Source organism: Canis lupus, chromosome 1, assembly GCF_003254725.2.
Source record: "Canis lupus dingo isolate Sandy chromosome 1, ASM325472v2, whole genome shotgun sequence".
In the NCBI taxonomy this organism is placed as follows: Eukaryota; Metazoa; Chordata; class Mammalia; order Carnivora; family Canidae; genus Canis; species Canis lupus.
Genome location: NC_064243.1, coordinates 76,469,767 through 76,484,533, shown reverse-complemented (window position 1 = coordinate 76,484,533; position 14,767 = coordinate 76,469,767). Strand labels below are relative to the sequence as shown.

The 14,767-nt window shown below is 44.6% G+C and overlaps 1 protein-coding gene across 7 annotated transcripts in view; it reads right to left on the bottom strand.

Annotated features, from left to right (window-relative positions):
- RASEF (RAS and EF-hand domain containing) overlaps positions 1–14,767 on the bottom strand; it is a 210,715-nt gene that overhangs the window by 62,133 nt on the left and 133,815 nt on the right. Inside the window, exon 1 of one of the 7 annotated variants that reach the window (XM_049116354.1) lies at positions 13,825–14,434. The exons of 5 other annotated variants lie outside the window; for them this stretch is intronic. In XM_049116354.1, the coding sequence (XP_048972311.1) occupies positions 13,825–14,288 (464 nt within the window). In that variant the 5' untranslated portion in view covers positions 14,289–14,434. Of the gene's footprint in view, positions 1–13,824; positions 14,435–14,767 lie in introns of those variants that run through there. One more of the 7 variants, XM_025423227.3, reaches the window with a different exon arrangement.

Here is a 14,767-nt window from a genome sequence, read left to right as displayed (position 1 = left end):
TTCTTGAAAACTCGGGAGAGAAATGGTTGGGGGCACAGGGGAAATGACCCCCAGCCCTCCTTCCTGGCCCAATCTGAGGGATCTGGGCCTGTGGGCTGTGTCTGCAGGCCCTCTGGCAGCCAAGAGGGGAGGAGGTGCTGAGCTGTGAAGCCCCCAGGTAGGGGTGATGCTGTGTAGCATTAACCTCCCCCCCACTCTTGCCCTTAACCCCAGATTCCCCTGGGGCAGAGGGACAAGCCCCCTACTGGGGCCATTTCAATGGGGGTGGAGTTTTTTGGGGTTTCTTTCATTCACGTATTTTTTACTGATAATAGAGATGATCAGGTCCTGCCCCCACACCCAAGTCTTGTCCTTGCCCCAACTTTTTGTCCTCCAGACACCTCTACTCCCACCTGTTCCTTCATCCTACTGTAGGTTAAAAAGAAAAAAAAAAAAAAAAACAGAAACTGCAGCTGAGTTTTTCAGCTGGACTCCAGCTGAATGGCTAAACTAATGTGAATCCTAAATATATTTCCTTGATAATAAACAAGGATGCATTTGTAACAGAATATACACGTTTACGTTTCTAAACATTATGATATACACGTGAGTCCTCAAAACACAAATCACGTGATTTTACGTAGATCAATACAGATTTAAAATACTGCATTACGTTGATAACCTGCCACCAGCCTCTATAAAAGATAAGGATTTGCCTGTCCTTTTAAAAAATCTCCAGAAGACTCCAGAATCATGAGTACCACTAACAAGCACATTGTTCTCTTCTAAAATTAGCATATTCTGGGATAAGTGCATCCTACCTGTTCACTCAGCAGCAAACCTGTTTCTTGAATTTGTATTTAATAGATACTGAAAACCTACTACTAATTTTTGATTGGCTGGTATTTAAAGCTAAATTATTAAAGATATCATGGAAAGATAACTGTTTGGTATCTAAGCCACAGTCACATCTTCTTCAACAGTCAAATCTTGACCTTATGCCAGAGTATGGATGTTACTGTTGTAGATCATACACAGCCTGCTCTGGCTCTCTTGAGAGTTGTAAGAATTTGCTCTGAAAGATCATGTAATTAAATTATAAAGTTTTTTCTACAGCATCCTTGTACCATCTTAGATTAAAACTATTTGGACACATGGTAGTGTTTGTTGAGTTACTGCACAAAAAGCATATCAAAGAATTTTTTAATCTACTTTTTTTTAAAGAATCATTGATTTTTACCTACCTACCTTCCTACCTAACCATCAAACATAAAGATGAATCAATAAAGGCTTTCCAGTCTGTTTTATGCAACGATAGATCAAAAAGACCAAAAAAGCCAAATTACCTATAGAGATTTCCTTATAAATTTTCTTGAATGCTTTAAAATAAAATGTTGTTGACATCATTACTTCGACATTTCAACAGTTAAAACCTTTTGAGAGATCCCTGGTCTCATTTAGTGGTGCCTGGGGCGTATTTTCCACAAGGTAGAAGCTTCCCGAGATACACTTCACTGCTCATCAACTGTCCACTTCATTGCTTTCCCAGCATCCAGTGGAAAGTTTAATTACTTTTTAATTTGATTTTCTAAACAACCAAAGGGTGATTTTCTGGAATGTGATTTAAAAAAAGAAGGTAGTCAAAAATCCTATTAAAATCTGACTTTTTCACCTTATACCAGGATCAGTTGTCCTGAAAACTAATCCACTTTTGAGTTCCCAGAGCCATAGCCCCCTAAAAGAGCAAACAACCTTTAGATTTGCAAACACTATCTTCTGAAGGAATATGACCTCAACCCCTCAGGAGAGCCAAGAAAAGAAAAATCGGTCTCTTAATTGAGTCATCAATTTAACTCACTGGTTCATCAGATTAAAAAAAAAAAAAAGCAATTTCAGTGAGCTGTGTATTTGCATTTATGTCAGTTTATATTTTTCACCCCAAACCTTTACTCTCCCAGGTTTGCAGTTCTGATTCCCTGGCACGAGCTGCCCTCCACTCTCATCTGTGTGGATTACATCCCCTCTGGGTAGTACAACTGGCCCCAAAGCTACTAGACAAAATGGAAATAAATGCTGAATGGTTGCTTTTCCCCAAAACTCATAAAAAAGAGCATTAAAAATAATTTCAATTACCAGCTATTGAACTGGGGGCCCATAACACAGATGCACACACACACCTCGCCAGCCCCTCCCATGGGTTCATCCAAGCATAAGCCCATGCCCACTCTTGGCTAGACGCCTACTTCTCATGAGTATTTGTAATAATATAAATGAATTTTCATGCTTATCTAAGTGGCATAATGTCTACAAAGATAATTTAGATTTATCATGTCTACTTTGTAGAACTTTCAAGATGAACATAGGGGAAAAGGAGCTAACACAGGAATAAAAATTAGCAAGACTGCAAAAAATAATAATAATAATTTCAAAATGGCAGCAGCACTCCAGCCACCAAAAACTCAGAGATCTGGCACCAAGGAGCAATCCAAAAGAAGGTTGAAAGCCAAGAAAGAATGAAAAGTAGCCTCTGAGACACCCCTGATCGATACAGGAATAACCTGCATTCAAACAGGGGCTTGAAAACACAATTCTAATATACTTGATCATGTGCTTTCTGAATCTTTAGCAGACGAAGGTACCCAGGATGGAAGGAAGAACTGACAACAATGAAGTGTAACCTGGTGGCCCGACAGCAAGAACAGAAAATACGTACAGAACTCAAAAAGCCAAGTTGAATGACCATCTCCACAAATCCTGGAGGTATCACTCTACCATGGCTCAGGATGAAAGCTTCAAGATGATGGCCCTGAGTTAGCAAGGAAATCTTAAATTATTTTGCAGTTATTAAAAGCAAGGTGTTGGATCTGTCCATTTGCTTACCAATAGACATATGACAGACTGCTCATTGCAGCAGTAATAGCCACAAAGTAGAAATTTCCCAAATGACCATCAGTAGTAAAATGGATAAATTGTCCAATCTTTACATGGAGAGACAGTCCACAGCAATGAAATGTCAGAGGTACAACTCCAAGCTCATAAACCTAAGGTTGAGCAGAGGAAGGTAACTACAATGTTTGAGGCCCTGTGTGTAAGTAAAAAAAACAGGCAGAGGATAATGACTAACCTGGGGAAGAGGGCAACAGGCCTTGGAAGGGAGCACTGAGGGCTTCTGCAAATGTGATGATATGTTCTGTTTCTCCATCTGGGTGCGGATTACGGAAGTGCTCCATCTGGTAAGATTCAGCAAGCTGTGCACATGGAAGATCCATGCACTGTTCTACACGCGTATCTGCCTTTGAAGGAGACTTTGCAGAATACACCATATACTCGGTGAATTATCAGCTACCTCATAGTAAATTCAGTCCTGAATGTTTCACAATTCAGATTGCAGACAACCAGAGGCAAACCAAGGCAGAATTTTGGAGCATGTGAAGTTCATCTTTTCTACCTCGGTAACATATTCTCTTTATGGGTCTAACTTTTCATAAGCAACTCCCAACCCAATGTGGCTACATCCCATACCCTCATATCTCATTTCCCTGGCAGACTTAAATATATGCACAAATCACCCAGGGACCTTGTGAAAATGCAGATGCTTCAGCAGGTTTATAGTGGGGTGGACGAGTCTGCCAGTCTAGAACCACTACCAGGTGCTACCAATGCTGCAGGGCTGAGGCCCTGGAAAAGCATGTCTGAGAAAAGGGGGGATTTAAAAGCAGCATCTCCTGAGTTCCTGGGAACTTAAAAATGCCTCTTCCTGGGAAGATGAGCATGGAACTATGGGCTTTCTTATGGCGGAATTTTAGGACTTCTATGTGGTAGAACACATCTGAGCTTCCCTATGCCTCTCAAATTGCATCCTTGTTAGCAACCCCCAGTCAGGGACCGGAGCTCGTAGTTGGAGATGGTAGAGTAACAGCCTGTCCCTACTCTAAGAATTTCCTACTGTTTCTCATTAAAACTTCAGCCTTTGGACTTCTTGGCATAATGCCTTTCCCACAGCATTTGTAGGAGGGAGGGTGGGAAATAGGGAGAAGGAGACTCCTCCCTGGGTCTCCAGCCTCCTGGCCGATCCCTGCAGATCTGGGACTTGCCAGCCTCCACAAATGATGAGCCAATTCCTTCAATTCTCTCCTCTCTCTCTCTCTCTCTCTCTCACACACACACACACACACACACACACACACACACATTTCTGTTTCTCTAGGGAACCCTAAGTAATATGGTGGTTTGGTGGTTTAAATCATTGCATTTTGGAGTTAGTCACACATAAACAAATGTACCAGCTTCATACAAGCTAGCACTGCCTAAAAGTCTTAAATACAATTATTCAATTTATTCAGTTGAGTAAATTGAATTCAGTAAGAACCAAATTATTTTTCAGTTGCTGAATAAGAACTTTCAGTGTCATTCGACGGAGTAGGTAGGTCACTTTTTAAGGTCCCAAATGCTTAGCTACATTGTAAGATTTTAATTGTAGCCAGGGTTCATTAGGATTTTAACAACCTGTCTGAAAGATCTACAGACTTTTTGCAGACAGATTTTTATTGGCCTGAAGACAGCTTATTCACTGTAATCTATTAGCAGCAAGGCAATGCCTTATCCCTTTAGACTAGTACAAAGCCTCCAAATCTGTACACACAGAACCAATCTCCTACTCGGTCCTGGCTTTGCACCTTGCTCTAGCGCCCTGTGAATTGTACTCAAGACTAGGACGGCTCTGTCATGATCCTGTTCCTATAGCATTGATTAGCTCATTCCCTAGGTGAATACGTGAGCGATGCTAAAGTGGAAGTTGTGTTTACCAGCATATTAATGCTTTGCCCCAACCCTGCAAGTAACAGCCACCAAATCCAAGTCCATTCCCAAAGCTGAAGCAGCAGGCTGCAGGTAATACAGCACTGGACACAACGGCCATCTGGCCTGGGTCCTTTCTCCTGGCACAGACTGTCCATGTGCATTTTGCATTTGGACAGAGCCTTATGCATTTTGTCCATGTCCCTATAACTCAGCAGCCACAACCCATATACCTCCTCCATCAAACTTCCTTCGTCTTCAAAAAAATAAACTACAAAATCCTATATTTTCATTTTTTAAAACTTTCTACAGGTATTCCTAGCCTGCTGTATTTCTAGGTCTATTAAGATTCTAGTGTGACTTTATTTTTATTGTACTAGTACTTTATTAGGATTGTTACTGGGTTTGAGTGTTCTGGTTACAAAGGTGTACAATACTGAGTGGTTGGCCCCATCCTTTATATATTATATATCCTGTGTGTTTGCAGAATATCACGGTTTTTTGGAATGCATACACCATGTTAGAACAGGAATGCCTGGGACACCTGAGTGGCTCAGCGGTTGCGCACCTGCCTTCGGCTCAGGGCATGCTGTTGGTCCTGGGATTGAGTTCTGCATCGGACTCCCTGTAAGGAGCCTGCTTCTCCCTCTGCCTGTGTCTCTGCCTCTCTCTCAGTCTGTGTCTCGAATGAATGAATGAATGAATCTTAAAAAAGTGGGGGGGAATCCCTGGATGGCTCAGCGGTTTACCGCCTGCCTTCAGCCCAAGGCGTGATGCTGGAGTCCTGGGATCGGGTCTCACGTCAGGCTCCCCGCATAGAGCCTGCTTCTCCCTCTGCCTATGTCTCTGCTTCTCTCTCTGTGTCTCTCATGAATAAATAAAATCTTAAAAAAAAAAAAAAAAGGAATGCCTGTGCTGTAACTCATTCATTAACATCCCCAAGCTAACCCTATCTGCCAGACTGAGGTACATGCTATGCCATGTATCCCCAAGGAGGAAAAGAAAAAATAATTTTGCATCATAAACACTAACACTGGTTTATAGCATTTCTGTCAGAAAACATGACATACGAACATCCTAAAACATGCATTTTCTAAGTAAATGCTGGTTGACTCTTCTGAAATTCATCCCAGTCCAGGGCAGACTGGGACTCTGTTCTATGGAGGGAAGAATTATGAAGTGATTGGGTCCCACTGAGGGATGCCAGTGGTGCAGCCGCCAAGCCTAGTACGTGGGGAACAAGCCAACAAATGCTGCCACAACCTCCCGTGAGCCCTTGTACCTCTGGCAGCAGGTGACACTCTCACCACTGCATTTGGATTTCCAGATGAATACCTCATTTGCACTTTTTTTGCTTTATATCCAGACAGTTTAAAAAATATTCTTGGTCAAAGATAGCATTATAACAAAGTGGCCACTTGAACATGCTCCATAATTTTGTAATTGTAAATAATCACAATGGGGTATCATGGCTCAACAGTCTCATAAAATGTCCCAAAACTAAATTTTAAAAAATTGAAATTGAAGGGAGTAGTTGCCCTTGGGGTGTGTGTGGCAGGAGAGTGCTCTTAGAATGTGTCATTCTCTCCAGATGCCTGACTGGCTGGGTCAGTTAAGCATCTGCCATTGGCTCAGGTGGTGATCCCGGGGTCCTAGGATGGAGTCCCACATCAGGCTCCCCACGGGTGGTCTGCTTCTCCCTCTGCCTGTGTCTCTGCCTCTCTCTGTGTCTCTCACGAATAATAAGAAAGAAAGAAAGAAAGAAAGAAAGAAAGAAAGAAAGAAAGAAAGAAAGAAAGAAAGAAAGAGAAAGAAAGAAAAGAAAAGAAGAAAAGAAAAGAAAAGAAAAAAGAAAAGAAAAGAAAAGAAAAGAAAAAAGAAAAGAAAAGAAAAGAAAAGAAAAGAAAAGAAAAGAAAGAAAAGAAAAGAAAGAAAAAGGCAAGAAGAGTTTCTTCTGTGGATACATGACAAGACTGGGAGCAACTTAAGATGAACTTCTTCCACAGTATTATGCCCTCAAGTTAAGTGACAAACAAGATTGATAAGTGATGAAAAATAAAGAAACTAACGTTTCCAATCCTATATTGTTATTGAAAATTTCAGGTCCTTTCAGAACAGTACATCTCACACTTGATTAATATGCAGACCTTGCTCAGGATGCCTGGGTGGCTCAGTGGTTGAGCATCTGCCTATGGTTTAGGTCGTGATCCTGGGGTCCTGGGATGGCGTCCCTCATCGGGTTCCTTGCATGGAGCCTGCTTCTCCCTCTGCCTATGTCTCTGCCTCTCTCTCTGTTTCTCTCATGAATAAATAAAACCTTTTAAAAAATGAGGCCCTTACTCAAAAATATCTCCTTTGGGTTCCAGAATTGGCATAAATACATTTATACCATGTTGCTTAACTATGAGCAAACATAAATCAGATAAAACCTTCTTATAGCTCCAAGACATTTAGAAAAGCAACATATATTTACAAAATCAATGAAATTAGAATTAGCAACATTCACCTACTCTGACACTAAATCACCACAGCCAATGTTAATATAGCAGTGCAGTTTGCACAGAGCTCCTTGAAGCACATCGACATTACCAAAACCCCACTCTCCCATCACTTCCTACTGAGACCACAGAAATCCAACACTCTGTCTTATCAGCCACTTCACATGAACATATCATATCCCCTGTTCTGCCTTCCTCATCGGCCCCGACAATGAATGCAGTGCTGTGGGATGCTGCACAATCTTAACCACAAAGTTAGGCTTTGAGATGGTATGGCCAAATTTGTAAGTTAGGAGTCATTCAGGTGATTCCAAATGTATGCATATTAGCTTGTATTATCTCTCATAAAAGTGAAAAAAAAAACAACATTTGATATTCTAAGATTTCCAAGTATACATGGAAAGACCCCGAAAGGTCTATGGCCCCTGATTTGAGAAACATTCTTGATATGAAATGTCCACAGCCTGGGGTATATACCAGGAGGTATTTTTTCATGGATTATACTGCAATCCCAGGTCCTTCAGATATCAGAAACTCCTACATACTTAACAAAGTAAAACCAATAAGGTCCTTGGAGGTCAGGGTCAAGTCCATAAAGTCTCTCTAGTGCCTAGGGCACTGGCAGGCACTTTGAGTGAATGAGAAAGAATTAAAAATGCTTGAGTTACTGCATCTGTAGATATTTTTATAAGACATACAAAGTCCTTAAGGGTTAAAATTCACTATTCTCCTTTTATAACTGCTCTGACATAAGCAATTCTAATTTTGAAAATCCCAAATATTTACAAGTTGAAGTAATGGAATTTTTTTGAGGAACTAATTCTAAAGAAATCATGTGTCATACATATATTCCCCCATTACAACTTCCTTCTGGAAAATAATGTTTGCTTTCCATTTTACAACCTGATATAAGACTAAATATCATCAAATAGAAGCAGCCTGAATGTCCATGGTAAGGAATTTCTTCCTTCCAACTACATACAGCAATGGGGAGCTACCAAAACTGTAACAAGGTATGCATGAAGCAAACTGTATACTGTGTACACCATTTTAGGAGAGAAAAACCTAGGCACTTGAATGTCTTCCTCATCACCTACAACATCTCGTTTCTGCTGTCAGCCTCCAAACCTCCATTCAAGACAGAACTGGCACAATCCAGCCACTTCCATTTTTCGAATGAATAAGATTATGTAGCCCAGGCAGAAATGAAGAAACAGGCAAAGATTTCCATATGCTCAGAGTGACAGGGGCAGTATAACCACGAATATGAACAGTGATTTGGGAGAGGAGCCAATCAAATTTTCAGGATAAAAGAAAAGCTAAAAGAACAATCTGTGGTTCCTGGAGTGTAGTCTTCCCAAGGACATGCCATTTTAAGCCTTTTTCTTTGTGTCCACATCATAAGGATAAATAATCTCTTATCAAAACCTAACAACAAAACTCTGAACTAGCAGTGAGATCTCATAGTCTGGAGCAGGGCCACTAACCATCTGGCCAGAGAGTCAACCCTCCAAGGATAGGAAGGCCAAAATATGTTTCTGGGGCCAGGAGGCCAAAATTCAATTATTACCTTGAGATAAAATTCAAATATCAAAACCAGGGGGGACCACCAGCAAGCAGAGCCCATAAAAGCAAAGCCATGGGGGATCCCTGGGTGGCTCAGTGGTTTAGCGCCTGCCTTTGGCCAAGGGCACGATCCTGGAGTCTCGGGATCGAGTCCTGCGTCAGGCTCCCGGCATGGAGCCTGCTTCTCCCTCCTGTGTCTCTGCCTCTCTTTCTCTTTCTCTCTCTCTCTATCATAAATAAATAAATAAATAAATAAATAAATAAATAAATAAATAAATCTTAAAAAACAACAACAACAAAAAAGCCAAGCCATGCACAGACTACTACAAAGCCCAGGAGCAAAGCTGGGAAGGTTCAGGGCAAAGCTGTGGTTTTCTTAACAGACAGGGTTCTCCCACTCAGCAGCAGAGTAATGACACACAAGAATTATAGTGGAGGATACACGAAAGAGGACAAGACAGACCAGCAACTGTCAGAATACATATATATAGTATATATAGTCAGTATACATATATATATAGTATACTTCTGAACACAGAAAAGCAAAGAGTTCTGGAAAGACTGTGGCCAGAACTCGGATAGATCCCAAAGCCAGGGCCAGAGGTATAAAAGACACACAGCGAAAAACAACCTCAATTATCTTCCAGGACTGGGGTCCAAACCACTCTCGTCCTTCAAGACTAGAACAAGTCTTTACCTCCTTAGATGAACACCAGATAATATTCCTGGCCACATGAGTGGAAAAACATATCTTCAAATATTACAAACACCATCCAAGGCAACAAGTTACTCACCTACTGAGGATACTCAAGAGCTAAAATCTAATAAAGCAGAGCTGATTTGCCTCTCTCGTCTCAGGCTCATGGCCATAAACTCGTTCAGTGGAAAGAGAGGGGAAACTGAGACACTATCTAATCCGTCTGTCTGTTGATCTCTGTCTTTCCCCACCCCTCACCTGGCCCCTCTCCCCCTCCACGTCTCTAGCCCTCTCTCTGAGTTTATGTTTCTCTGCTGCCATCTGCCTTCTGCCTTCCCATCTTGCGAAGCACATCATGGAAGAGAAGGGGGTTCATGAAGCAACCACATTATTAGGAAAGAAAGCAATCGGACTGGAAAGGGCTAACATGGAACCCAAGATGGGGAAATGTAAAAGAAACCCTGACCAGTATGAAAACTATCCCTCTGCCTACCTGTAGCTACATGTTTTTAAAATGTCCCACTTCATAAATAAATAAATGAATAAATATATAAATTAATTAATTAAAATAAAATAAAATAAAATAAAAATGTCCTGCTTCAGTGGGATTGGTGTTCAGCCACTGACCTTTTTCTTTTGATTTTCATAATCATCACTATGGCTATAGAGATATGCTGAAGTACACTGTCTTTGATAATCCATATACAGCTCACAAGTGGGTAGTCTTGGTTCTTCTCAACTAAATTTATTGTTTCTAAATTATCGAGATGAAAGCCTCCCCTTCAACAGTGTGTACGTAGAAAGGTCACAAACCATGAGAAACAGCTGACCACATAGGTCCGATTTTGGCACCTGAACAGATGGCAGCCTAGCTGTGCCTGGCAGGTCACCAATCATACTAACACCTGTTACATCACAAGTGCCACCCTCGGTCTATCCCTGATCTAGCCACTGTGGCAGTACCTGTCCCATGCACAAATCCACTATGGTTCTGGTGCCAGCTGGATCCTCACCTCTTTGTGAAAATGTGGGGTTCTAAGTTGACTTATCAAAGAAAACTCTGAAAAGCTTCAGGCCCAACTAGAGGAGAGAATTCTGGCATCCTCCTACCCCTGGTCAAATGTTAAATGCACACATGCACACATATGTCTTACTTCCCTCTCTTCTTGCCAATCTTGGAACACCATGGCCAGCTCACACCAGAATATAAAAGAGAGAGAGAGAGAGAGAATCAACAAAGCAAATGAAGAAAATGCACATAACATAAACTGCATTCTCAGTATACGAATCAAGGAATCAAAAAACACCATTTTATTCTGCTCATTCTGCAAACATATACTCAGCACACTTATTAAGTACTTACTAGGTACAAAACTCCCTTTCATAACCACCCTGGCACAAGATATTGGCCAGGTTAGGTGATTCAAGTGTGTTCTCTATCTCTCACCCAACATTTTCTCCCCACTTCATGGAGTTTTCTTGACACTGTACAATCTTTCTTCCTGAATTCTCTTCTTTAACCTTGACCATTCTGATTTCACCTGTTGGCTGACCTGATTCCAGTTCACTAGGAAGTGCTGATGACCATCCTGACCCTGTAGGCCATTTAACACCTGCCAGCTCAGTTAATAGGTCACTTGACTACTGGGGATGTTAGCGGAAGGAATCTTTCAATCTTACAAGAAAAAAAAAACAACTCTAAGCGCGTTGACACACATCCCAGAGACCACTTTCATCTTTTTACAGTACAACATTACTTCTCCTCTAAGATCACAATTATTAATGATTGGGGAATTTAACCCAAACTTGCTTAATATTTTAAAACCAGGAGCTAGAAAGGTCTTACAAATGGAAATTCTGCTAACCCTACTACATTTTGCCTTATGGGAGTCAAACATTCTTACATCTGATACCTGTTTTTCTCAAACTAGACATGGAGACCCCCTGGATAAGCATGGGACAAGAAGCCACCAGGGACAGGATGGTGTGCCACATGAGAAACAAAGCCACCAAATGAAATGGCATACCTTCCTAGAGAAACAATCTTCCCACTGGAGGAAAGTGTAATATTTTATATTAAAATAAGCCCTGATATATTATGGAGTAAAATGAACAAATACATGACCTTTTTAAAAATGAAAACTCAACATTTCAAAGACCGCTCCTAGTTGCTCTCTGTTGGGCTATGTCCACTATATGTGGAATCTCTTGCAATGTTCTTTGATGAAATTTTTGAGAAATGTTTCACCCACACTATAAACTTCTTGAGGACATGAACTACAGCTCATCCTTCTCTTTGTTCCCAGGGACGTAGGGCAGTATCTACAATCATGTCTGGCACAAAATAAGCACCCAATAACGTCTGCAGAATTTATTTGGCTGAAATAATGCCAATGGCTTTATCGAGAACAAAAGATTTTTACCACACTTGGATGAGAGGAAGAGAAGATGAACAGCTGTATGAGGAAGTGGAATAGAAGCGCTCGAATTTACCAGAAACAGTTAATGGCTGCCATGGTAACAATCAGATGAAGCAACTCAGTTTAGTTCTTTTCCAGTTGAACAAGCACAGGAAGGCAAATATTGTGCTTGTTAATCTCCAATCAGAAGAGGGTGCGGCTTAAAAACACAAGTCTACCAGGTGACACTGGTGCCCATTAAATTTGATAACCTTTGAAGAGTTTGGAAAGCCATGATAATAACGTCACCGGTAATATTAAATCCTGATTTAATATTAATCCTGATTCTAAGAAGATCATCCTAATCATTTCAAGGTTAAGTGTCAAATATTTACTGCTGAGACCTGACTACTGTGAAAAGCAGATCTGTGTGTAGGTATGTGTTTGTAAAACATGGTATGTATGGGCTCTCCTTTCCTTACTCTTAAAATTGTTACCTCCTTTAATTAGTTGGACCCAAACCAAGTTACAGATAAAAGATAATTCCAACAGTATAGTTTATAGCAATGTTTAAATTTGTGCTTCCCTGGAAGAGACGTTGCATTTTAACTCACTTGTAAATAATAGAAAAGATGGGTATCACACCCACTTTCTCCACACCATTCAACTCATACTTGCAGTGAGTCACTCTCCATGCCTTTCTCTCCAATGGAGGGAGGAGCTGGGCAGAGGAGGAAGTGGAACTCCCAGGCCTGCAGGTCCAAGCTGTGAATGGGTGAGCGAGCAAGACCACTGACCCTTCCAGGGCTATTTGCTTTTCTGAGTCTCATATCTAAAATATGTGAGCTGCCAGCCAAAATGATACCTCTCAGTTCTTAATAACGACAGCCACAGCTCCATAAGCTTTCAAACAGAGAGCAGAAATAACACTTTTATAGCTTTAACGTGTTTGTAGTGCCTGAGGAGGAAGTGCAGAGGAAGATGTGAAAACAGCAGTTCCGAGACATACCACGACAGGAAGGCACGAACAGATGCAAATTACTCTTGAATAAAACCTGAGCATCTTTCTCTGCGTGCCCTGCCTCTGTGCAGGTATGCTCTTTCCCCCTGAGAATTAAGTTAGTAACTTGATATCATGTCTGTCCAAGCCAGAGAATTTATTGTATGATCTTATCATTCTATTCCACTGTACAAAAGCCGAGTTTTTCAGTTCAACATCGAGATCAAACCTCTGCTCTTGTATTAGCTAGTCAAGTCCCCTAACGTCTTACACATCTAAATTTCTGGGTCTAAGTTTCTCCATCAGTCAGAGATAAGAAAATCCACCTTCCAGAGCGGCTGCAAAAAATTAAATGAACGAACTCTGTAAAACGCTTGGCACACAGTAGGCATCACTGAAGACGTAAAGTCCAGCAATATAAATGCCCGACGTGCTTCGTTTTCTGTGTCAGTTGCGGGAAATCAACAAGAACGACCACGTACAACGGACACCGAGTTGGCATCCGGCCATTCGCAGGGCGGGTCTCCGCGCCGGGGTGCAGCCAGGAGGCCCCGCGGGCAGGTGCGACGAGATGCGGGGAGCGCCCCTAACCCCTTGCCTGGGAACAAGCTCCGGGCGCTGCAGACTTCACTGCGGCCCCGGGAATCAACAGCGTGAGCTTTGCAGGGCTCAGAAGTGAGCCAGCGAAACCTCCTCCCCCACCCCGACTCCGAGCGCACTCCCCTTCTGCAACCCTAGGGCAATCTCAGGCTCCTCTCGCAAAAGTTGAGAGTCGCTGGACCGCGAAAGGCGAGCCCCGAGGAGCAGGGTGCGGCGGGAGGTGGCAGCGCTCGGGGAGGACCGGGAGCCAACGCCACCCCCGCCCCCGCGCCCCAAGCCGACGCGCACCTGGGGATGAATTTGGCCTCGTCGCCGAGTCGCTCCTGGAAGTCCCGCCAGGCCTGGCCGGGGCTCGCCCGACCCCAGGCGGCCGCCCGCGCGTCCCCGTCGCCCTCGCCCTCGCCCTCGTCCTCGCCCTCGTCCTCGCCGCCGTCTTCGGGGTCGGGCGCCGCCGACGCTGAGCCGGGCGCGGGCGCGGGCGCGGGCGCGGGCCGGCGGGGAGCCCCGGCTGGCGGCCGCCCCCCCCGGCGGGCCCCGCGGAAGCCGCGCGCGAACTCCTGGAAGGTGATGGCGCCGTCGCGGTCGGCGTCCAGGCGCTGGAACACGGCCTCGGCGTCGGCCGGCCGCACGCGCAGCTCCGCGCACAGCGCGCCGAACTCCTCGCGCTCCAGGCGCCCCGAGCGGTTCGCGTCGCACGCGGCGAAGACCGAGCGCAGGTGGGCCAGCTCCTCGCGCTCCCCGCCCGCCTCCATCCCGCCCGGCGAGGCCCGGCCAGCCAGCGAGGCCGGGCCAGCCCAGCCCGGACGGCTCCGGGGCGCGGCGGGGCGCTCTGCCCGCGGGGCCACCTGCTGCCGCCCGGAGCGGCGCGAGTCGGGCCCGTCCGGCCGGTTCGGCCACTTGCGGGAATGTCCGGGCTGGGGCCGGGGCGGGCGCCTGGGCGGCGGCGGCGGCGGGGGCGGGGGCGGCGCTCGGACGCCGGCGGCCCCTGGGTCCCGGGAGCGGGGCGGGGGCGCCCCCGACTCCACGTCCTGCGGCCGCAGCGCCCGCCCGACACTGAGCGCCCTGGCCCTGGCCCTGGCCCTCGCCCTCGCCCTGGCCCTGGCCCTCGCCCGCCGGCCCCGCCCAGCCAGGTAGGAGGGGCGCGCGGCTGCGGCTCCGGCTCCGGCTCTGGCCTCCGCGGCCCGCCGGGCCTCCTGCACCGCGCCCCCGCCGCCCCGCCCGGCCCCGCCCG